The sequence below is a fragment of the Chelonia mydas genome, chromosome 1 (genome assembly GCF_015237465.2).
Source record: "Chelonia mydas isolate rCheMyd1 chromosome 1, rCheMyd1.pri.v2, whole genome shotgun sequence".
In the NCBI taxonomy this organism is placed as follows: domain Eukaryota; kingdom Metazoa; phylum Chordata; order Testudines; family Cheloniidae; genus Chelonia; species Chelonia mydas.
In genome coordinates, this window is record NC_057849.1 from 274,009,644 (window position 1) to 274,034,666 (window position 25,023).

The following is a 25,023-nucleotide window of genomic DNA, read 5'->3' on the forward strand; positions in this document are numbered from 1 at the left end:
AAAAATGCTACATTTAATATGATAGTGGAGATTTAATTCACAAGAAAACAAAAAAAGCTTAGAAAATTCAAATTAATATTTTTTTGAAATTTGCTGTATTATACAAATACATTTTAGTTAATGGTACTGCACATGTGATTAAAAGTTTAAGTACTCGCTTAAGTGCTTTGCCGATTCAGGACTATAAACAGTTCTCAGATGCTATTTACCTAGGGACAATAAGGGCATAAACAGAAAGAACTTGCACTTCCCTGCCATCTGTGAGCACAGAAACTTATTCTTGGTATTACTGAATATCTGATAAATTACACACAAACAGGCATAAACACAATCTCCTCTTTCTGGCTCCAGTTGTATTAAGAGATTAACAGTTCTCATGAAAATATGTCTCTTTTCAAGCGGAATTATGATTAATTTTTAAAGAACTTTTGCTGTTTGCTCTTTCGGGAGTAAAGAAAGGCACCAGGGCTTTGTTTTAAACAAAAAACAGACAAACAATAAAGCAACAACAAAATCCTTTTCACTGCAGCCAGAAGACACACGCACACTCATTAAAGAATAAACACCCTGACAGAAAGAGCATAAGAGTCCTCTGCATATATGCATTCCTTATGAAATGAAAGTTAAGAGAGAAAATATTAAATTCTAAATCCTAGACAAGGGGGAATAATTTTCACTGAGAAAGATTACTAAACTTGAGGAGAGCAAATGCAGTCTCTTCTTTATGGAGAGATATACTCTGTGTTTGCCTTTTATCTTTACTGTCTCTTCATCAGCACCAGCCAGCCTCACTTTTGCCCTAATGTTTTCAGGATAATCTAGTATTAAGTGGCTCAAATCACTCACAGTATCAAGGCTGCTTATTTGTAGTTCCCACATACTGTAGTTTGAGTCAATGACAGAGCAACTTTCATGTCTAGTGTTTGCTTAAAGAAACACAGTGGTTGCATATAAAAAGATATTACAAAAGTTACTTCTGTTCCATCGGGGGGGGAAAAAATGAATATGACTTGAATTCTAAAAGACTCTTGATTTCTAAATATTTATTTTTAAATACAAGGTCACTTTTTAAGTTTAGTAGCATGCCCACTGACTTCCAAGTAGATTCAGCAATGATAATATAACACATAGATAATAAATCTTCTAGAATTTTAGTTTTGTTCCCTGTTAAGCTTTGGTTATATAGCACTTGTCCTTAAAAACTTCTTATTATTATGAGATTTTTAGTTCAATGAAATAATCACTAATATAGAACACCAACATCAAGAACAAGTGTTACATGATCTCTTATGAATTCTTAAGTCATCATGCCTTTTGCATTTGTTTTTCCTATATTTTTAAATCCTTGGATTTATAAACCTCTGTGCTTGAGGAAGCTCTGTTATGAATTCTTATTGTTTTTGCATAGTGAGAAAATTACGGATTAATTGTTCAGTTTGAATATAATGAATTACTTTGGTATGATGTTTGTACCATTTGGATTAAAAACACACTTATTTGTCACTACTACTGAAGTAATTCCCTGTTTTTACTGCATGCTTTAGTACTAGCACTTCGGATTAATTATTTTATGCTACATGGTTTCAGTTTTTTCCCCTTTCTCATTCAGTACACAAACACCTTTTTGCAGCTGTTGCACTAGCTATTTAAAGTTCATATAGATACAACAAGCTGTGTGGGTGTGAGATTGAATATTGACTTCCAATAAATAATTAGACTTTTATTTCTGTTTTAGTATGAGTCTCAGTAAAATGAAAAACGGATGTATATGACCTAGAGAACCTTGATCAGCCATTAAACTATCTCTTTTCCTATGTGAAATTGGCTCTGATTGACCTCTGACACTTTATTACTTTCCTTGTGGCTTCTGAGAGCATGAGACTGAGTAGATTTATGTGCATCTAGTTCTAGATTCAATTTAAACAAAATCAAGAAAGGATTTCAAGAAAAATTCCCAAAATAAATTTTTTAGTTGAATAAAATTAAGTCACACTTTTTTGGGACTGTTTTTGAAAGATAACCAGCCTGGATCACTGCCAAAAATGAGGATAAAAATATTTAATTAAATAGATAAACAGTTAAGAGAATAATGCTTTCATGAAATTGGAAAAAGTAATTTAAACACTTGACTTGCAGGATGGCACAATTATCACTGTCTTCCTGAAATGGCACTGGTATTAGCAGAGCTTAAGAGGTAGGCTTATTTCTGTCTTCAGTACAAAAATCAGCTCTTACCTCATGCATGAACAAAATAAACAGGCATATACACAAACATTACAAATGCTCACTCTCATCCAACCTCTGTATTATTACATACAAAAAAAAGACACGTGAAAAGAACATGCAGGTTGCAAAGTCAAGCACTCCAAAGTTAGGAAATGCCAAGTTACTTACCCATTCAGAAACTGGAGTTTGAGATGTGTTGTCCATATACACATTCCACTATTGGTATGCATGTGCCCTCGCACTCAAGTCTGTAGACTTTTTGGCCAGCTGTAGCCATACAGCTAGCTTGCACCCTGATGCTCTTTGCGCTGTCTGGCAAGGGCATTTAAGGGTAGGGTGCGCCTAGTGCCATCAGTTTCCTCTCAACTACAAAATATAAAGTGAGAGGACACCGAGGTCAAGGAGATGGAGAGGGGGTTGTGAAATGTACATATGGACAACATACCTCAAAGGTAAGTAACTATTCATTCTCCTTCAAGTGGCTATCTATATGCACATTCCACTATGGGATGTCTATGAAAGAAGGGACTAGAGAACAGCATTAACAAAACCAGCATCTAAGCTGGAGGCTTCTGTAAGAGCTTGGTAAACGTATGAACAGAGCACTAGGTCACTGCCTTTACATATGTCTAGGACTGAGACATTGTTCAGGAAAGCTAATGAAGCTCTCTGGGCTCGAGTGAAATGAGCTTTCAACCCTGCAGGTGGGTCTCTTCTTGCTATGTCATAACAACATTTCACACATTCTGAAATCCATTTTGAGAAGATTCTTGAATTTGTGAAGACACGACCTTGCCTTTCAGTCCATCAACTACGCTACAAAGAGCTTTGGACAAGATCAGAATGGTTTTTCTTCTTTGCAGATAAAATACTGGAGGCTTTCTGACATTCAAAGGGTGGAGGGCCGCTTCTATCTTACACATATGAGGAAAGAACACAGATAGGTGGATTTGCTGATTTAGGTGGAATTCCATGACCACCTTGAGTAAGTACTTTGGATGAGTCCTGAGGAAGACAGGGAAGACAATCATGTGTGTTGGCGGGGAGAGGGGTCTGCCATGAAGATTTTTGTGGAGTGATGTAAAAGGGTCATGACGCCATAGGTTTGAATAGAAGCCCCATAAGCATGGGAAGTACTAGATTAAAGCCCTAAGAGGAAATGAGGCCCCTGAACAGGTGGAAAGTCTCTCATGAAATGTTTATGAATCTCAGGTCTGTAAAAGAAGACAGAGTGGCTGTCAACAGGCAGATGACACGATGAAATTGCCACCAGGTGATTCTAAGAGAACTCAGAGAGATTAGATTATTTCAGCTCTAGCAGGCACTCCTACATTACTGGTATAGGTGCTTCATGAGGGAGGAGTGACCTCAGCCAAGATCTGTGGGAGAATCTCATTCATTTCACGAGGTGTGTCTGGTGGAGTCTTTCCTGCTTTGACCAAAATATCCCTGACTGGAGAAACTTCTAGGCTAGACATCCATCCAGCAGCCAGGCTGTGAGGTGCAGAGACCTGAGGTCTGGGTGCAGCACCTTCCCTTTGAACTATGACAGCAAGTCCAGTGTCAGGGTTGGGCCTTGGACAGCCTTAGGACATCTGGGAACAAAAACTCTCTTGGCCAGGCTGGGGCTATCAATATGTTTGGTGGAGTCTTGTCTGACCTTGCAAAGTACTCTGGGAATTAGAGGAATGTGAGGGAAAGCATATAAAAGGTCCCTCATCCATGGGACAAGAAAAGCATCAGACAGGGCACCTGGGCTCGAACTTCTCCTGAGGCAAAATAAGTCACAAACAATTCTATAAGGGGGTGGCCCCATTCATTGAAAGTGATGAAGAATGTGGTCCTTGATCTCCCTTTTGTGATTCAATGAGATATGTCTGTTCAGATTGTCTGCTAGGGAGGTCTGCAGGGCAGGTATGTTGACAGCTGAGAGGGAAGTTTGATGTCAGAGTGACCAGTTCCACAATCTGACTGCTTCTTGATACAGCAAGAAGATCTTGCTCCTCTTTGATTGTTGTAGAACATGGTGGTTGTATTTTCCATCATTATTTGCATTATTTCCACCATTATTATGTGCTGATTCTTGATGTTGCTGATAAAAACCTTGCAGACTCTCCTTGAGTTCTAGGAGGCTGATGTATACGCTGGACCACCAATGATCTGTCACAATGCAGGAGGTGGTTGAGACGAAACTGATGGAGGTAGGCATTCCCTGCCCTTATATGCCCTCAGTGGAGAGCACAAGGAGCATCTGGGGACAGGCACGCCTTACGAATACTACTGGCCAAAAAGTCTCTGGTCCTGAGCACCGGGGCACATGCACACCAACAGCTGGACCATGCATATGGACAATTACTCGAAGGAGAACCTTAATTTGACCCTCTTGTGATTATGCTTTATGATACAGTTCAGTGACATGATCACACACTAATTTTTGCACAGCACTCCTGCCTCATTTAGGGCACAAGATGGATAGTGCTTGCAGAATGAATATAGAATATTTTGTTTTATCCTCATTGTTCAATATGTGGCCCAGGCCTTATTCACTGCAGATTATTAAAGCCCTACTCTGAAGGCAGTATTGTTTATTTCCTTGTGGAATTTATAAGGTGCTCATCACCATTGTATCCGAGTGCTTCATAGACATTAATGGATTTATCGTCACAATACCCCTATGAAACAGGGAAGTGCTGTTATCCATATTTTACCAATAGGGAACTAAGTGACTTTACCAAAGATCACACAGGAAGCCTGTGATAGATCAGGGAAGTGAACCAGGGTCTCCCAGATCAAGATCCTAATCACTACCTCATCATCTCTCCAGCTCCTAAAATTATTTGAGCAAAGTTGTGCAACATAGTATTTTGAGCATAACATCTCTGCTAGATGTGGGAGATGCTTGAATGTGGGAGTTGCTCCTATTATTCAGAATGCGTGCAGCTCCAGTATTCCATTACATCATTATGCGAATGAATGGACAGCTGTTATATTAAGGCACAAATCCTGTTTCTGCCTCTGCTACTATATGGCTGCTCCCTTGGCAATGGAACCAGTGCAGGATTCTGGATAGCTGTGCAGATGTTACCACCGCTCTGCATCTCAAAACTCAGGTCCACGAAAAGCTCCCTTTAGGAGGCAGATGGGCCCATGGCTCTCCAGTCTTTCCACTGTGTGGTGGGAGGGCATGGGGAATAAAAGGGGCTATGGAGCTTAATTCACCACTGGGCTGGAACGACCTCCACTGAGTACCTTCTTCCATGCAGCTGCTCCCAATAGTAGCAGGTATATGTTTTGTTTACTTCTAAGGAAGTATAAATTGACACTACTTAAGGCCCTATTTGAGTTGCAGGATGATTGTCAAATAATTGTTGCTGAGTTGCAGACAAGACATGGAAAATGAATAATGGATCTTTAATAATTGTGGTAATTTGGAAAAGCCAGAGAAGACCTATTTGTTTAAGAGCTGGTCTGCACTACATAGTTAGGTCGACGTAAAGCAACTTACATTGGTCTAATTATGTCAGTGTCTACATTACAGCCTTCCTCCCACCGATGTAAGTGCCCTACTACACCGACATAATAGCCCCACCTCTATGAAAGGCGTAAGGCTTATGTTGGTGTTGTTAGTGCGACACAGTGTCTGCGTAGACTGCATTACTTATATTGGCTATTGGCTGACTTGTCAATTGGCTGTTGGCTTCCCCCCACATTCCTGGTGAGGAACGGTAGGGGAGAAGCCCTGTGCAGCTTTCCACCCGCTCCCAGTGGGGAATGGGGAGTGGACGGGGGAGGCAGCCCACTGGGAGTCTGAGAGCTTGTGGGGTAGACCAGGCACTCAGCTCCCCATGCTGCCCCCCTTAAGTTGGTGGAAGTGCTCCTGGTGAGGATGCGCACCACCCGACCCAAGGAGGGTAGTGTGGACATAAACCACAGCAGTAATTATTGCAATGGCTGTTGACCTAATATAGGTCAATTTACCTTTTTAGTGTAGACATACCCAAAGAAAAATTTGATGGAACAATATAAACGCTCAAGTATTATGTTATGCTTGCTAATTTTTTTTTGATAACCAAACATTTTGCTGCCTATATATTACAGTTATTAATTCACAGGGCTGATGGTTTCCTGTTAAAGAACATATCAGTTATAAATTATAAATGTCTTACACACAGGAGCTATCATAACAAGAACCAATGGCTGGAAGCTGAAGCTGAACAAATTCAGACTAGAAATAAGGCACTAATTTTAAGTGTATCTGGATCCGCTGAGCTAATCTTCTAGTTGTTCCTTCTTATTATTTCAAGACTCAGGTGACTACGGATTTCTGCAATTTGAATTAATAATTGTGAAATCCTCTCTCTTCAGGTTGGTTAATATATTTAAATTGAAGTTTTTGTTACACAGTGATTAAGGTTCCAATGGGTATTTAACATTTTCCTTTAGAGTATCTCAAAGCAGTTTAAAACCATGATTAATTAAACCTCCTAACATTCCTACCTGTGAGATAGGTAGGTACGAAGGGACTTGCCAAGGAAGTACATTAGTGGCAGAGCTGGGAACAGAACTACAACAAATTTGAGAATTATTAGTTTTTCCTTCCTAAGAAATTAGCCATGTTTGTGATGAAGTATGATGCTGGGAAGCAACAGCACTCTTCAGCCATTGAGTATGACTAAGCTTCCATAGTCATGGGAAGAAGGGGACCTAGACCACTGTACAGAGCCTGGGCAGAGACATCATGTGGAAAAACTGAGATCCATGAGGCTGAGGCTAGAATCCTTCAGCTCTGCACCAATCGAAGACCACACCCTCTTTGAGGCTTATAGTGTTTTTAAAACCAGGAGAATAAGTATACTTGCCTCATGTGGAAGACTGGTATCAAGCCACTTCTTTCCTGTCCCTGACCTCAGCACACGATGCAACCCACCTCCCCTCCCCTGGTTCCTGGCCTGAGAAGAGGTCAGAAACCAGCAATAGCGGAAGTAGAAGTTGAGTCCATTATTCCTTTTACAGTGGCTACTCAAACTCCTTTGAAAACAGCCAATTCCTATATACCCACGAATTACCAAGCCTCTAAAGGATTAACACTGGGTTGACTATTTAATTTTTTATGAATTATTTAAACACTGTTTTATTGTGGAGGGGAGGTTGTTTCTTCATTTTCAGAGGGGAAACCCATTAAATATAGGAGACTTTGTCCATTCTGATTTGACTTGGTAGGGGGGAAATCAGCTTGATATTATGATTGGATACTTAGTATGCTTTATTTCATCGCAGGTATTTAAAAATATCCCCTCTGAAGAGTACAGGACCCATGCGTGAGGTTTAACAAATACAGAGATAGTTCCACTCATCATTCCCCCTCCCAACTTTTCCTTTTAGAAGTGGAAGGTGCGGGAGAGGGGGAGATAATTTCCCCAACCATCAACTAATTTCCCTTCTTAAATGTGCTCCCACACAACCACTTCCTCTGCACCATTTATAACAAATGCCTGAGGAAAGAGAGGCACCTTTGCTCTAAGTCAGTAAATTTCTAGTGGGAGGAAGAAAGTTCTTGAATTAAAGACCATATCCAGAATAAACTGCACATTAGTTCATTCATCGCTACCACTAACTAATATTCCCTCAGCAGCCGGGACAGATGACAGAAAGAAAGGCAGTTTCTCAGATGGCCAGGATACAAGTGGATCAAGCCTTTGTACACCAGTCATAACCTTGTGGGAGAAGATGCGCGGGGAGATAGCAGCTGCAGTACAAAGTATCAAGCAGATTGTGAGCCAGTGCTAGAACAGCACAATTTGCAGGCATTAGATTTGCATCCATTCTTTTTACTTCCCTAGGGAAAGAAAAACTTCATTCTTCATAACGCAAACTTGCCTTTGAGAGCATAGAAATTAAAGTACTTGAAATCTGCTGGATGAAGTAGAACAAGTTCAAGCATTCCAAGTGAATGCAGTAAGACAGACACACAAAAGACTTTTGGCCCTTTTACTAACTTCCAACCACTGTTAAGTAAAACCAAACCAAACCAATAATAATAAAAAAGGAAATGAAAGTTATTTGAATGTATTGTGACAATGCATCCCTTTCAAATCCACTTTTGATTTCTTCAGTTAATTGTCTAAATTGAATGGACAATTCAACTTTTTTTTAAATGAGGCTTATATTTGTGGGAAACTTTAATAAATTATCCAGAATGAGAGGCTACCTGATGAGAACTGTCGGAATAATTAGTAAATTTTGTCATTTCCCCCTTGGAGTTATTTAGGAGTTAAATTTTCCTTTATTCTGTACGTGCTCCTCAAGTGATAATTCATGCATGGAGATGCACTGTCAACACTAAATACAGCTATGCTGGAGCGCTTAATTAATATGTTCACAGTATCAGACTGCTTACCAAAGTACACATGTGTAGCAGACTATTTCCACAAACACACACACAAAATGACATCGCTCATGGATCTTTAAGCTGTCAACGTTAACAGAAAACTTCCCCTACTTTGCTTGACCTTGCAGTATAAAATTCAGGTTAGAAGCCTTTGTTTGTTTTGCATTGTATTGTTTGCTTTTAATTTTTGCTTTGTTTTAACCTAAAGTCGTTAACATTAAATGGTACATCACTCTTTTTTCAGCATTAGGAAATAATTTAAAATGCAAAACAGCGTGTCAACATTCTGCCACCTTCACTCAAGTTGCATAGTAGTTAATCCTTGAGTAATTCCATTAAAGTCAGTGGCACTGTTCAAGGAGCAAGCTACTCCTCCTTGTGAGCATAGTGGGCAGAATCTGATCAAGTACAAAATAAAGGCAGAGCATCTGTGAGTGAGATAAATGCACGTTTGTGGAATACTCATTACACTTTTCAGTCTAACTGTATCTGATACATTACCAAACGAGTTTGATCTCTCTTGTATACGGATTGCTATTCTAAGACACTTATTTGGAGCCTGTTTGCTTGTTAATATAAGACACTTATTTGGTGCAGCCTGATTCTTCCACCTTTACTCTTGTTCCATTGTATCTCCATTGTTTATATGTAGTTCCACTGATTTCAAATTGGACTACTCAGAGAGTTAGATTTTCACAGAGCCCACTCTGGCATACACTGAGTAAAGCCTCCTCTCTCCCCTCCACATTGTGACTTCAGCCATGTAGGGCAAATGCTACTTGTCTGATGTTCACTTGGGCAGTGCAGATAAGTGGACAAAAAGGTGGCAGACAGGGCTGGCATTAGACTCACTGGGGCACAGGGCAGAAACTAAGGAGCGGGCCTCCACCCTGCTGAAGCTGAAGCTTTTTACTCTTTTTGCCCTTTTTTACTCCTCCTAGTGCTGTGGATGGTCGTATTGATTTTTGGTGCTTTTGGGCTGACCTTTCCCTGAATAAAGAGAGCTGATATGTGAGCAGTTTATGTGCCCCAGCAGACCACATAACTTGTGCGCTGGATAGGACACACACTGAGGGAGGAATTTGGTAAATTAAGTTTAAATAGACTGTGGCTAAAGTTCCAGAGCAGGTACTGTTAAACAGTAGCTTTCATTTCAAAGACTGAAACTTGTAGCTGAATGGTTAGGTCCTTAAATATGTTCTGCTTCTCAGGGTTACTTGTGAAAATTACTGTCCCATACAGTAGAGAAAAACATATAGGTCTCATGAAAGGCCACTGGAACAGTATTATATATTGCAGCAATACAGTGTTGCTCTTCCATATAAGTGAGAGCTAATGTCTTAATGCAATGAGACTTTATATAGACAACTTCTGTGATTACTTTAAGAGACACGTTTAAATTGTGGTTTTCTACACATGAAGAGCTGGCAGGCAAAGCACTGTTCCATTCCAAATAGGTTATTAACAGGTTTGCACTCAGTGTTGAAAAAAATCTGATTTTTTTTAAAAGAGGAATTTGTCAGTGTGACAGCCTTTTCTACATTTAAACTTATTATCCCACATCCTGAATCATGAGAACTTGTGTTATCAAGAGGAAAAAACAGCCCTGAATCTAGTTTCCATGAGGATACGCTGTGAGTGTGCCAACTCTATACAATACAGGTTCAAATACAGTTCAGCATTGATTAGTAGGTTAGGTGGCTTTCAGTGCTTTTCAACTGTTGAAGTGCAGCATAGAGGGCTCCCACAGCAGTATTTTAAGACCGTCTTTTTCAAAAAATACAGCGAGTGGATAATCCTAGAATATTTCACTAAACTAACACACAGACTCACACACTTTAGATGGGCCAGAAGGGACCATTGTGATCATCTAGTCTGACAACCTACACATTGCAGGACACTGAACCTCACCCAACCACTCCTGTAGTAGGCCCATAGCCTTTGACTGAATTACTGACTTCCTCATATCATGGTTTAAAGACTTCAAATTAAACCAGCAAGTGACCTGTGCACCATGCTGCAGAGACAGGCAAAAAAATTCCAGGGTGTCTTCCAATCTGACCTCGGGGGAAATTTCTTCCTGATCCCAAATATGTGATCTGTTAGACTCTGAGCATGTCAGCAAGATCCACTAGCCAGACACCTAGGAAAGAATTCTCTGTAGAAACTCAGAGCCCTCCCTCTCTAGTGTCCCATCTTGGTCATTGGAGATATTTGCTAATAGCAGTGGCAGATTGGCCATATGCCATTGTAGGCCAACTCATACTATTACCTTCATAAACTTATCAAGCTCAATCTTAAAACCAGTTAGGTTTTTTTGCCCCTACTATTCCCTTGGAAGGCTGTTCCAGAAATTCAATCCTCTAATGGTTAGAAACCTTCATCTAATTTCGAGCCTAAACTTGTTGATGGTCAGTTTATAGCCATTTGTTCTTGTGCCAACATTGGTCCTTAAATCCTCTCTGTCCCTCTCATGTATTTATAGAGCGCAACTGTATCTCCCCATAGCCTTCATTTTGATAGACTAAATATGCCCTTACATCTTTTCTCATAAGGTAGGTTCTCCATTCCTCCGACCATCCTAATAGCCCTTCTCTGCACCTCTTCCAGTTTGAATTTGTCTTTCTTAAATGTGGGAGACCAGAATTGCACACAGTATTCTGGAGTCTCACCAATGCCTTGTAGAATGGTAATACTTCCTAGAATTGCATTAGCCTTTTTCATGGCTGTATCACAGTGGCGGCTCATAGCTATCTTGTGATCGACAATACGCCCAGGTCTTTCTCCTCCTCTGTCGTCTCCAACTGATATGTCCCCAGATTATAGCAAAAATTCTTGTTAGTCCCTAAATTCACTAATAAATTTTAACGCTTTTCTGTTACTCCAGTTTTCAAGGTCATCCATATCTTCTTGTATGATATTCTAGTCCTCCTCCATATTGGCAATACCTCCCAACTTTGTCCCATCCCATCCACAGATTTTATTAGGGCACACTCACTTTTTGTGCCAAGGTCACTAATGAAAACATTACATTAGGTTGGTTCCAAGACTGATCCCTGAGGAACTCCACTAGTAACCTCCCTTCAGTCTGACAGTTCACCTTTTAGCATGGCCAACTGCAATCTCCCCTTTAACCAGTTCCTTACTCATCTTTTGGATTCTCGTATTAATCCCCATTTTCTCTAATTTAACTGATAACTTTTAATGTGGAGCTGTCCCAAATGCTTTTCTGGAATCCAGATAGATTAGCTCTACTGCATTTCCTTTGTCTAGAAAATCAGTTATCTTCTTCAAGAAAGAGATCAATTTGGTCTAGCATGATCTATCTTTCGGAAAACCATATTGTATTTTATTCCAATTACCATTTACCTCTTTGTCCTTAACCACTCTCTCTTTCAAAATTTGTTCTAAGACCTGCTTACAACTGAGGTCAAACGAACAGTCTTTTAATTTCCTGATCTTTTTCACCCTTTCTTAAATACTGGTACCATAGTTGCAATACTCCAGTGATATGATACAGCCCCCACGTTTTGAGATTCAATAAAAATCCTTGCTATTGGGCTTGCAATATCATGTGCTAGTTCCTTTAATATTCTTGGATGGAGACTACCCAGGCCCCCCAATTTGGGCCCATTGAGCTGTTTGAGTTTGGCCTCGTTTCCTTGGATGTGGTCATTTCTATTTCCAGATCCTTGTTCCTATTAGACATCCTGCCACTTCTCATTACCCTTATTAAAAACTAAGGCAAAGTGTTTGTTTGGTTGTTGGGGCATGCCTAGATTACCGTCAATCTCTACTCCATCCTCAGAGTTTACCTGCCCCACTTCTTCTTTACTTGTCTATTTATTTATACAGCTAAAGAACCTTTTACTATTGGTTTTAATTTCGTTTGCAAGGTCCAACTCTGCTTGGCAGTTCTCACTTTTCCCCTACACTTTCTGACCTTCAAGAGGTAGCTTTCCTTACTGATACATCCCTTCTTCCATTCCTTATAGGGTTTCTACTTTCTCTCAAAAACCTGTTTGATATGTTTGTTCTACTTTGGTTTGCTATGATTTCTGCCACCCCCCGCTTGCTTGGGATGCAGGATTCAGATATTTTCAGATATTTTTCCAAGCTTCCTCCATATTCAGATCCTTGAGTCCTTCAGTCCAGTCCACTTCCCTTACTAAGTCCTGTCATTTTTTCAAAGTTTTCTTTTTTTGAAATCAAACACTGGAAGATAGGAAGATTTTGGCACACACAAATTTGAGCGGAGACTATACATGTAGAAGTAAAGAGTTATAGATGGTATGTAAAATGCTTCTGTAATAAGAATTTAGAAGAAACTAAAATTTCATTACTACTTGGGTAGAGTAGTCTTATTTCCCAACAGAAAATTTAGAAATTTGAAAACCAAAAGATGTTGGGGTAGAGAGGAATAGCAATAGCAAATATTAGGAGAAATTAAAAACCTATAGAATTCAGTTTTTAGAATGATACCTAGAAAATACACAAAACAAACTATTGTTTGTATAATAAATTGTTCTCCTAGATCTTTTAAGACATGTCTCCACTGAAGTCAATGGGAGTTTTATCATTGACTCTAATGGGGCCAGGACTTCACTGATGGTACTTTACGTAATGTTTCTGTTTCATTGGCATAAGCTTCACTGAAAAGGCTCAGCATTTAAATACTCATTACCTACTTCTACTTTACAGAGGTTTTAGAAGTCAGACTTTCTGAATATATTGAAAACCTGCTGAAATATTCAAGCTGATATCTAATTACTAGTACAAATGCCTACAGAGCACCCTAACCATGACTCAACTCTGACACAAATGAAATTACATAGACAAAACTTTCTTGTAGTCTGTAATGCAATTCTGCTTTGGGAAGTAATGAGTAGCAAATTCAAACAGAAAAAAACATGAGGTTTAAACTGTATTAATAAAACTAAGACTGGAAAGCCAGGAAGAATTAGTTTCTTCTCTTAGCTCTACCGAATATTATTCTGTCTGGGAGAAGAAACAATAGTATTTTTTCCTGTAGTACTATCTTGGTAATTCCAATGTTAAAATTAATCACAAATTCTTGGTTTATAAAAAAGGGCTAAATTCTGTGCTGATTTACACCCCAAGCAATCCATCTGAAATCAATGTGGCTGCATACAACACATAAGTCAGTAGATAATTTATCTCTAAGATTTATTGAAAAAGTTAAATATGAGGTTCTCTCAGGATGAGTATTTGGTTTGTGTTTTAGAAAGTTAACACTCCTCATTAAGTATTATATTGTAATATATTCTCTACTCATGCCAAAATACCTATGGATGAAATCCTGGTCCCACTGAAGTCTCTGGAAACACTCCCATTTACTTCAGTGGGGTCCGGATTTGACCCTATAGTCAATTTTTCACATATATTTTTCTTATAAAAACCCTCCCTAAAAACATTTGCTTCCTATGGCTGTGTAGGCACCCTTTACTAGAGGGGCCGCTGAACTTTTGGGGGAGTGTTCCAAGGGAAAACCCAGTGTGCTGCAACCTAGCCTAAGAAACTACAACTCCCACGATGCCTTGGGGAAAGGGGGAGAGACTTCCTCATGCAGGGAGAGCAGGTGATGGACTCCATTTTTGGGAAAAGGAGTGAGATTCGTGCTGTGGAACTCTGTCCATACAAGGAGCTGCTGCTAAGACGCCAGAAACTGCTGCTGAGAGCCTGAAGGGGCTTTGATCGAGCAGAGAGCCTCAGAGGCTGTTGCTGGTTTCACTGGAGCCAGGGCAGAGATTATTGCTGTGCCTAGAGCTGACTGAGGTGAACCTGCAGTGAAAGAACTGTGAGTAGCCACCAGTCTTGTTTGGGAAAGTACTTGCAAGGGAAGGGGCACAGCAGAGAGACTGAGTCTGAGGAGAGGCAGAATGATCTTCCCATCGAACCAGGACCCAGAGCTGCTGACATTTGGTGGAGCCAGCTCCAATTTCAGAGGGGTTGTGCAGCTTGTTGCCTTGGCTGGGCTGATACACGGGACCCAACAGAGTGCTGTCTCCAACTGCAGATCTTCAAGCGTGCCCATGCAAGTAATCCACAGGAGTGTTCACTGCGAGGTGGGGTGAATGGTGGCAGTGTAAATGCCAGTTACAGAAGTTTTGTTTATTACTGTATCCTATATTGGTTAATTGATTTTATTCAACTGCCCCTATGGATTTAAATTAGTATTGACATTTAATCTTAGTCTGTTATACCCTGTTTCCTAAATTGTTAAGTAAAGGAGTGTTAGCTCTAATTTAAGTATATCGGATGTATACCTATATATTTGGTATTTGAGTTATACCCATGCCGCAGGTTATTATTATTATTATTACTATTTGAAGGGGTTTATTCCTGGAGGTTCCCAAGGCACACCATTGAGTGTGTACAGGGGCCAGCCAGGTGGAGGCACCGCCAATTTTAACTTCCTTTAGGAGTAAAGGGACTGCAACAGAGGGGTGGATAGAGGATTCCCGCTTATCCAACATGACCACTGGGGTACTCAGGATTTCTTTTTAATGTCAACAACATCAGATGCCCAGGTACACAGGTGAGTGTTGCCTGCTCCCGCGTAACCCAGGGAAGAGACAGGGGTTACAGCTGTAAAAGCTGAGCGCTCACAACCTAATGTAGTCTTAGTAATATGAAGAATCATATAGTGGGGGGTAGGACAGTGAAGATATCCAACCTGTAAACTGAAATTTGGCAAGCTCAGTTCACTAATTGAAATAATTGGGGCTCTGCAACCTATGTGACTGGTAGCAGCTACTAATTTCCCCACCTTTCTCCATGCTCACTCCCATATAATTCCATAAAAGTAGTAATAAAAGAGAGTATGTTGTTATATGTTCAAAGTAAGTAGTCAGCTGTTCATTAACAGTTTAGAAATTCTTCAAGGGTTATATAACTATGCTGTTCAATCAATTGCAGACTCCATACAGCAAATGACATGCTCAGAATTAGGCAAGGCTTTGAATGAGGATGATATAATTACTATAAGCTCTAAATTAGTGAGGAACAAATTTCTCTTAAGTACGATGCCTCATGCAGTGGTATTTACCAAGACACGGGCTATAATATTCATCTAATAAAAGGTGTTTCTGCTGCTACCTGGAAATTCAGTTTACTGTTTTGTAAATTTGTGTAAGAAATACTGAAATATTACAGGCTTTAGAAATTAGAGGTTTCTTTCTGTTCTGCCCAGTGGATTGCAAAACTTCTACTGCCTATGACAATATTTTGACATAACAGTTTCAGAAGCTGCAAGTTTTTATCTTTTATGCCTCAAGAATACAGTATTTTATTAGAAAGCCGGTTTTCTAAATTTCTTGGGTTTTATCCTATAAAAGGATAATTGCCAGGTTATGCAATATGTTTTAAATGAAATAATTTTAAATAGACGCACACCATCAAGGTGTTCTACTTAATTTATTGAATCTACTCCCTCCATTCATAATCCACTGGAAATCTGAAATGGTCAGGTTGTAGTTTAACTCTATCAAAAACTACATTAAAAGAACGTTATGATTGTAAAGGGAAGTACTCAAAAGCCTTCAATTACGGAACTACAGAGTATTTCCCCTATAAAGCTCCTGCCTAATTTCATGACCAGAATGTACTCAGGGGATGAGGCTGCTGTTCAGTATTTATGCTTAACCTCATTGTTCAGTTTGTGAACCCGTGCCTCATTCATGGTCCAGCTTGACACTGAATGAAGTGGATGTCCAACAAATTAGATTATGAGACTATGTAACCAAAGATTACCATAACACACACACTAAAGGGGAGAGAATTAACATTCTCCAGTAATATTCATGCTTTATATTCTACTTTAATGCTTCCCTCTGCAATCTTAACTTTTCATTAAAGTTATTTTTATTTGGAATTGCATAGGTTTTTTTGTTTTTTGAAAAAAATAAAGACAAAAAGGGATTCCCTCGTGTGTAACTATATGCTAAACAGCAGTAGAATCTTCACTTATTGGCCTTAGTGGCCTGGCACATACACATATAGGCACTGTATGAAAGAAGGCTGCGCTCCAGATGAGCACTTCCTTCTTCTACTTGCACAGTCCTACATATTCAAACTGAAATTTCAGTTCACTTTCTTACATACACGTCAACTCAATGGAATACCAAGAAACTATCTACTTACTGGAAATCTCTATTCAACTCACATATGCATGTAGTTCACTACCAGTGTTGTGCTGGAAGAGCGTCAATTGAATAAGAAGGAGAGCACACATGCACAAATATGGGTGTAAAAATCATAATTCAATCAAAGCAAAACCAATTTTCACCCAACCACCAAAAGGTACGTCTGCAACTTCGGGACCATCATCCTTGCCAAATTTCTCCTGCTCAAATGCAGGAGGTATTTCTTAAGTGATAAGAAATTGGTCTATTTTCTTCCATTTGCTTCTCCTTAAAAATGGGTGAACTATGTTTGCTCAAACTCTTTCCCTGTATCAAAAAAAAAAAAAAATCTTGTTTTTGCTGAGAACAAATGTGCTAAGCTTCAGCCAAAAAGGCATATACTAGACAAAGGTACAAGCATCTGAAAATGACCCTTTGAGAACTCTTGTGCAACCTTTACTCCACCCACATTACATTACAGCCAGTGAAAAGAAAATCATGCTTAATTTTGGTACATAAATTGTAGCAATACAAGGACCTAACTAACCTATTTTGAAAAAGTGGAGCTAAGTTTCCATTGTATTTATCCTGGCAATTGGCAAGTTTACTTTTAGTGAATCAATGGACTAGAATTTTGTGGGAATGAGATTACTGAGCTTTGTAAATGTTTTTTTTTAAAGTACAGTTATAGTCAGAACAAAGCTTATGTACAAAAAGGACCTCCTTATTCAGATTTGCGTCTGTGTATTCTTGTTCTCACCTACCTACTTTTCTGATTTAAAAAAGTTATTACTATTTTTTTTTTTTAGTCCTGTTCATGAAATGTAGTCAATGGCATTAGCTGGATTCTGATCTACCTCAGACACAGTGAAACTGAATAGCTGACCTTCAGTATTGTAGGTGATGACTCACAAGACAATATTCAGCTTGACTTTGAGATAGCAGGATGCGTTGGCAGTTTTTAAAGAAAAAAGTATCCTTGGGTACTAAGCAAATTTGAGCTGCAAGTACGAGATACATTGAACCCCTACAAAGCCATATTTTCAGTGTCACATTACACAGTATGATCACACTTCAGTTGCTCAAGATGCTACCTAATAAGTTAGTACTATGGCGAGGCTGTTTATTATCTAAAAGGATTAATGAGTCAGAAATAACCTCTCTGCCATATTGCTGTCATTTTGCTTTTCATTTTATTTATTCTCCCACACACTTACCAACACATACAAATTGGAGTAAGGGACCTTTCTGCATGTATGTGCTGCTATCCATATCAGTCATTTAGGGACAAAAAAAATACGAAGCTACTTTGCCAAGGCAGACTCCTCAGAGTCTGACCCGATATAGTTGGTTTATACTAGACAATGTCCAGATCTTGACCTCATAGCAATATTTAAAAAAACAAAAGAAAAGAAAACCCAAACAAACAAAAGACCCCACAAATGTGGATCAATGTGTTTATATTTTAGTGGAGATCAGAAATGTGGATATGATGCTGGCATTACTGCCTTGAATATCGGAACTTTGCTCAATGGATTTCCAGTGAGCACACAGATGTGTATATTTATCTTCAGACCAGATCCACGTGTTTAGACTACATGGATCCACAGTTTCTATACTTGCTCCCTTCAAACCAGAGCAGCAACACATGAATATCTGATAATACGGATGAAAACAAAAAGTGGGCCTCTCCACCCATAGTTTAAGGAACATGATTAATTAAAAGGATTACAAAAAAGCAACAGCTAACATCATCTCCATTTCCAACAACTAAATCAACAGCCCCACTCACAGCAGGTTTCATGGATGAACCAACCCAGGAAAAGCCATGCATACTTACAAATTATAAAGCATATCAGCCATGTTGCTGCGGTAGTACAAGGCATTTCTATAGGCGCTTTCAGCTTCAGAAATCTTGCTCTGGCTCTTGAGAACATTTCCAAGGTTACCCCATGCTGCCAAGAGGAGAAAGCAGTATTCAGAAACAGTTACAATTGAATTATACGTACCATAGTATTTGAACATCAGAAAGTTCCATAGCGAGAGAAAACCCACAGAGAATCTTTGTGTGCGTGCATGTGTGCGTGTGTGTAAGAATTTTTTTCTGTTACTCTATCATTTCATCTTACTGGGAGACTTAAGTTCAATAGCAACAATCTTCATAAATTCGGTATAATTGTTACATTTGAAGAGAGACGATGTTTAAAAATAAATTATAAAAAATAAAAAAATCTTTACTAAAAGGGCTTGCTCTACTAAAGGGTAAGGGACATTTTATATGAAATCATCTTAAATAATAGCCCTCCCAGTTTATGTGTATGGCCAGGGGGCCTTCATGGTTGAAGCTTGTTGTATACCGATCTACTCTAAAGCCACAAAAAATCTCCCCAAACACAGAACTCCCTAGAATATGAAAGCTGATAAATGACACAGCAATTGAAGTGAAGATTAGGCAACTAACAAGATCAGAGGCATGCAATATGATTCAAACACACTACACAAATTGGTAAAAAGTATTTTCTAGTTGAGAGGAACATGTGGTTCTTTACCTCACAAAATTTTACACTATACAATGGGCTTTTATATCCCATCGTAAAATATTTTGAAGTAAATTGTATTTGAAGCTCTGCAGACAGTCATCTGGAAGTGTGCCCCCTTCCCCCCAACAATATTTTACTTAGCACCTCTGAAACCTAAGTAGTGCAGCTAATTCTGGTACTGTAGGCACCTTCCATAGCCAATATTGCAATACAGTTTTCACATAGCATAAATAAAGAAACTAGTAATTATTGCAGATACTTTTTTTTTAAATAAAGTACATTGATGTCAAGCTGTTGAGGTCTGCTGCAAAAGTACCCAGCCAAAGATGAAAACAGCAGCAAACACAGCATTTTCCTCTCAGCAGATTAAACTTAGCAGCAGTGTGCATAACATCACTGCTGTGAACCACTGAAGGAAGAAAATCTAAAGGCATCCATGAAAACAAAACCACAATTGCTGTCTCCCCAATTGCACATATATAGCTTTTTATACAGGTGCCAAAACAAAAATGGGTATTTCTATGAGAAGGGAGACTCTCGCCTTCATGTGTTATTTCGTTTTAGCTTAGAATTTCATTTAAAGAGCATTAACACAACAAATCTTATCTCCTAAGTAACTAGAACTGCTAAAGCTGCAAATGCACCATCAGCCTCTAACAAAACGTATGTGCTAAAATATTCCCCCTATTCTCCCTTAAGTTTTGGTTTTTACTCTATGTATATATTTCAGAAGCCTGATAGTACAATTTAGTTCCCTACAGGACATGTCTTTTTACACCTGATAAACATTATAGAAGTATAAGCCATTTGTGGCTCTGACTGGTTTATTGCTTTACTATATACCAACATTACAGATGTCAGCAGAACACAGAGAACAAGACTTGTTAATATACTGTCTCTGATGCTTGGCTCTGCATTACAGAAGTTGTAGGTCCTACATAAATGGTATCTAGATTTTCCTCCCCTAATTCTCCCATAGCAGAGTAATAGACTAACTTACCATTAGATTATGAGGCAAACAACATCCTGCCAAATAGAATGATCTTCTGCCAAACTATCCTAACAACTGTCCCTATACAGAGGGCAATAATTCATCTAATAAATGTATGCAAGTTCCACTGTTAAAGCTTCTTTGTATAAGGGCTTTAAAATTGGCTAATACTGAAACCAACATTAACTCTGCTGAAGGGGAAATAGGAGCCCAATATTGCACAGGCACTAAACAGTTCCTTTGAGTGTGCCCCATTGTACTACTTGAACAGGAGCAGAGAGCAATTTATTGCTTTTTAAGCAAGCCAATATGCATATTAAAGCATACAGATTTAGAATCCCCAGGTTTTTAACATAGGTCAAAATCTGGGTCTCTGCTTGACAATTGTTTTATTTTTATACTTAGCGCACTTTGTCTTTTTCATTATTTGCTGCTGAAGAACTATCATTACATGCTATCATCAAGTTAAAATAACATGATGGAGTGGGGCAACGGTGGGACCGAGGAAAAGTGAATCTCACAAGCAACACAAATGGGGATTGGAGGCCCAGTTTTTATTTTACTTTTGCAATGAAATACGAATATGGTATTTTTTCCTATAAATGTTTACTGCATTTTACATACAGAACTAGTTGAACATGATCTGGTGGCTCATCCTGTACATTTAAGTAACAGAGATGATGCCTTAGGACATGGGTCCTTATTCCTGGAAGTCAGACTCCCAGAGGGTTGTGAACAGGTATCAGTGAGGACCGACACATCCTATGTTAGCAAATGGTCAGGGAAGGAGGTTTAGGGCTAGTCTACAGTACCGCGCCGGGTCGATCTAAGATATGCAACTCCAGTTACGTGAATAGGGTAGCTGAAGTCAACGTACTTCGATCTACTTACCACCGTGTCTTCACAGCGGTAAGTTAACAGCTGATGCTTTCCCGTCAACTCCGCTTGCGCTTCTCATTCTGGTGGAGTACTGGAGTCAACAGGAGAGCACTTAGAGGTCGATTTATCGCATCTATACTAGATGCGATAAATCGACCCCCGCTGGATCAATCGCTGCCCGCTGATCTGGTGGGTAGTGTAGACAAACCCTTAGACTAGATGGAAGAGAGGCCATGATATGGAAAAGAGTGACAACAATTCCCTTAGAAATTTTCACTCCCTATATGTCTAAGGAACTGCAAACGCAACGGAGGTATAGCAAAGCATAACGTTCAGGTAACTAGTATAACCCACTAACAATTGTTAGGGTATTTACATGCTAAACCACATTTGTATTCACCCAACTTTTTATGCTTTGTGTCAGCACAATAGTTTTTGCGAAGTTGTAAGAAAATCAGTTAAACTATTTGAGTATGCAAGGTTGAGAAACAAAAGTTAATTAATTATACACATACATGTGATTACACACACATTTCTCTGTGGCTCCGAACATCTTTTTGGCATTCAACTTCAAACTTTGCACATGGCTAGAATTCAAAGAGGAAGAGTCATCATATTAAACATGAAGGCAATTGGATTAATGACTCTGAAGTTTTAAATTGGTAAATGAACTTTATTCTAGTAACATTTATAATTTTTTCCATGCAAAATAATAAAGGAAAATTAGGATTGCACAGTAAAACACTCAAAATTCAGGAAGTGCTGAAGTGCGTATATGTTATAATTCAGTCTTTAATTACAAAATGACATTTTGCCATAGGAGCCTTTCCTTGTTCAGTGCAGGGACTGACTGGTGTGCAGAGAATGAGGAAACTCTTTAAATATTTACTTTTTTAAACTAATTCTTCAGTGTATGGTCCCCTTCTCCATTCACTGTGGACCAACCCCTCACTGGAGCCCTGCATTGAAACAGGTAGCATCTTGTAGAAAAAATAGCATATTAACATGCTATTAAGACTATTTCATAATGCATGCACATAAAAGGGGCAGTTACAGTCATGTATCATACACATCTTCACACAGAGTATTTAAAGTTCTGCCTCACTGCATACAGATATTTTCAGATCATGTTCAACACACACTGACACACGCCAAAAGAAGTTTCAGAAATAATATTTTGAACAAGAATTTCCATTCAACTTACATCTGCATGCATTCTGAGCCAATAAACCATTGCCAGGTTGTATAAAAAGCATTTAGAAAAACAGTGCCCCCAAAGGGAATACAATTTTTAAAAATGCATATAATTTGGCCAAATCAAAACAGATTTTAAATAGACAAAATGACTATGTGTAACCTAGCAACAAAGTTCATAACAAACTTGCTTAGTGTTGACCCCAAATAGCTCATATGCTACAACTGTGCCTTTAAAAACACCAAAAGGATTTTTCAGTTCTCTTCATACATTAAACTGGAGGTATGATTTTGGTCAAATTTTCTCTTTTATTTTTTAAAATTGCTCTCAGACTGAAAAACAAACATAGGAAATTTCATTTTGAAAAGATGAAAATATATACCAAGTTAAGAACTAATCCTGAAAATTTAGGAACGTGTAACTTTGCATTTGAGTAGAAGTCCCTTCAAACTCAAGGATAAAGGGCTAACTACTCTGAGAAAGGCCTATACATGTCAATTACTCTGGTTTTCTCTGGAAAGACTATATGATGGCAAAATTTGTTTTAGCTGTAACTAATCAGCCAGAATTCAAGAAGCATATTTTACAAAATAAATCACAGAACTGGATTTTGATTTTCATTTCTTTCTTGCTTGCATAATTCAAATGCAAGTTAAATATATTCCTATGAACAAACCTTTTTTCCTTCTTCTGTATTGCCGGTTACATTTGCATTATTACTCCAGCAAAATGAGAATAACCAAGGAAGAAAATTAAAATTTCAGAGAAAAGCACTCTACAAAATAATAAATTTAGACCAGCTGATCTAGGTTCAGTTGTCTTATTAAAAAAGATTCTTAGAAAATATTCATGACAAAGGAGCTAACCAACAGTCAGAAATGAGGATTCATTCGCAAGTAAACCTGCATTAGAACAGCTGAGATAAAGGTAAAGTTGACTATTTCTTCCTGAAATCTTTTTAGAATTTATAGCTTCTTGGCACAAATCAGAATCTGTCATCAAACTACTTCTACAGAAAGGAGGAGGGGGGAAAAAAAACAAAACTTAGGATGTAAAAATGAAGAAGTTTGGTGTTGTGCTTGTGGTAATCATAGAATATCAGGTTTGGAAGGGACCTCAGGAGGTCATCTAGTCCAACCCCCTGCTCAAAGCAGGACCTATCCCCAACTAAATCACCCCAGCCAGGGCTTTGTCAAGCCTGATCTTAAAAACCTCTCAGGAAGAAGATTCCACCACCCCCCTAGGTAACCCATTCCAGTGCTTCACAACCCGCCTAGTGAAAAAGTTTTTCCTAATATCCAACCTACTCCTTGTTCTGTTATGTGGTATCACTGAGAACAGCCTAGATTCATCCTCTTTGGAACCCCCTTTCAGGTAGTTGAAGCAGCTATCAAATCCCCCCTCGTTCTTCTCTTCTGCGGACTAAATAATCCCAGTTCCCTTAGCCTCTCCTCATAAATCATGTGCTCCAGCCCACTAATCCTTTTTGTTGCCCTCCACTGGACTCCAATTTTTCCACATCCTTCTTGTAGTGTGGGGCCCAAAACTGGACACAATACTCCAGATGAAGCCTCACGAATGCCAAATAGAGGAGAATGATCATGTCCCTCGATCTGCTGGCAATGCTCCTACTTATACAGCCCAAAATGCCGTTAGCCTTCTTGGCAACAAGGGCATATTGTTGATTCATATCCAGTTTCTCGTCCACTGTAACCCCTAGGTCCTGTTCTGCAGAACTGCTGTCTAGCCGCTTGGTCCCTAGCCTGTAGCAGTGCATGGGATTCTTCCATCCTAAGTGCAGGACTCTGCACTTATCCTTGTTGAACCTCATCAGATTTCTTTTGGCCCAATCCTCTAATTTGTCTAGGTCCCTCTGTATCCTATCCCTACCCTCCAGTGTATCTACCTCTCCTCTCAGTTTAGTGTCATCTGCAAACTTGCTGAGGGTGCAATCCATGCCATCCTCCAGATCGTTAATGAAGATATCGAACAAAACTGGCCCCAGGACCAACCCTTGGGGCACTACACTTGATACCAGCTGCCAACTAGACATGGAGCCACTGATCACTACCCGTTGAGCCCGACGATCTAGCCATCTTTCTATCAACCTTATAGTCCATTCATCCAGCCCATACTTCTTGAACTTGCTGGCAAGTAATACAGCTGAGAAAATACTGCTTTTCAGAATGCATTAAACCACAGGCCATATTCTACATTTTGATAATCAGAAGGGATACAAAAATATTTGTACATTGATAATGTCTAGCACTGAGAAACTTAACATTAAAAGCAATCAACTATATGCATGTGCATAATTTACTAATATTTTATTCTGTGTTATTCTGACCTTATGGATACAGGAGTCATTCATAAAATATGTTTCAGTGCAGAAATTGATGAAGATGACAAAAACGTGACCTAGATTCCTGCTTGGATGACACTGATAAACTACTCCAAAAGTAACCAAACTAATTAAAGAACAGCAGTAGAAGTTTGTAATAGATCATCCTCTCAGCAGTCCATCAAACCAAGAACTCTGCTTCATGGGGAAAAAATTACATTGGCACAAGAACATTTCTAAACAGATGTTCCAGTTTTGTACCTTTTTGACTTGCTTTTAATTTGTAAAATTAATAGTTACTGTTTGGGGTTACATTCTC

General features: G+C 39.0%; 1 protein-coding gene across 2 annotated transcripts in view; it reads right to left on the minus strand.

Moving 5' to 3' along the window:
* The window catches only part of TMTC2 (transmembrane O-mannosyltransferase targeting cadherins 2), a 366,556-nt gene that overhangs the window by 106,936 nt on the left and 234,597 nt on the right, over window positions 1-25,023 (minus strand). For both annotated transcript variants that reach the window (XM_037885700.2, XM_043547034.1), the window contains exon 4: window positions 18,599-18,713. In XM_037885700.2, coding sequence (XP_037741628.1) covers window positions 18,599-18,713 — 115 coding nt within the window. The remainder of the gene's footprint in view (window positions 1-18,598; window positions 18,714-25,023) is intronic.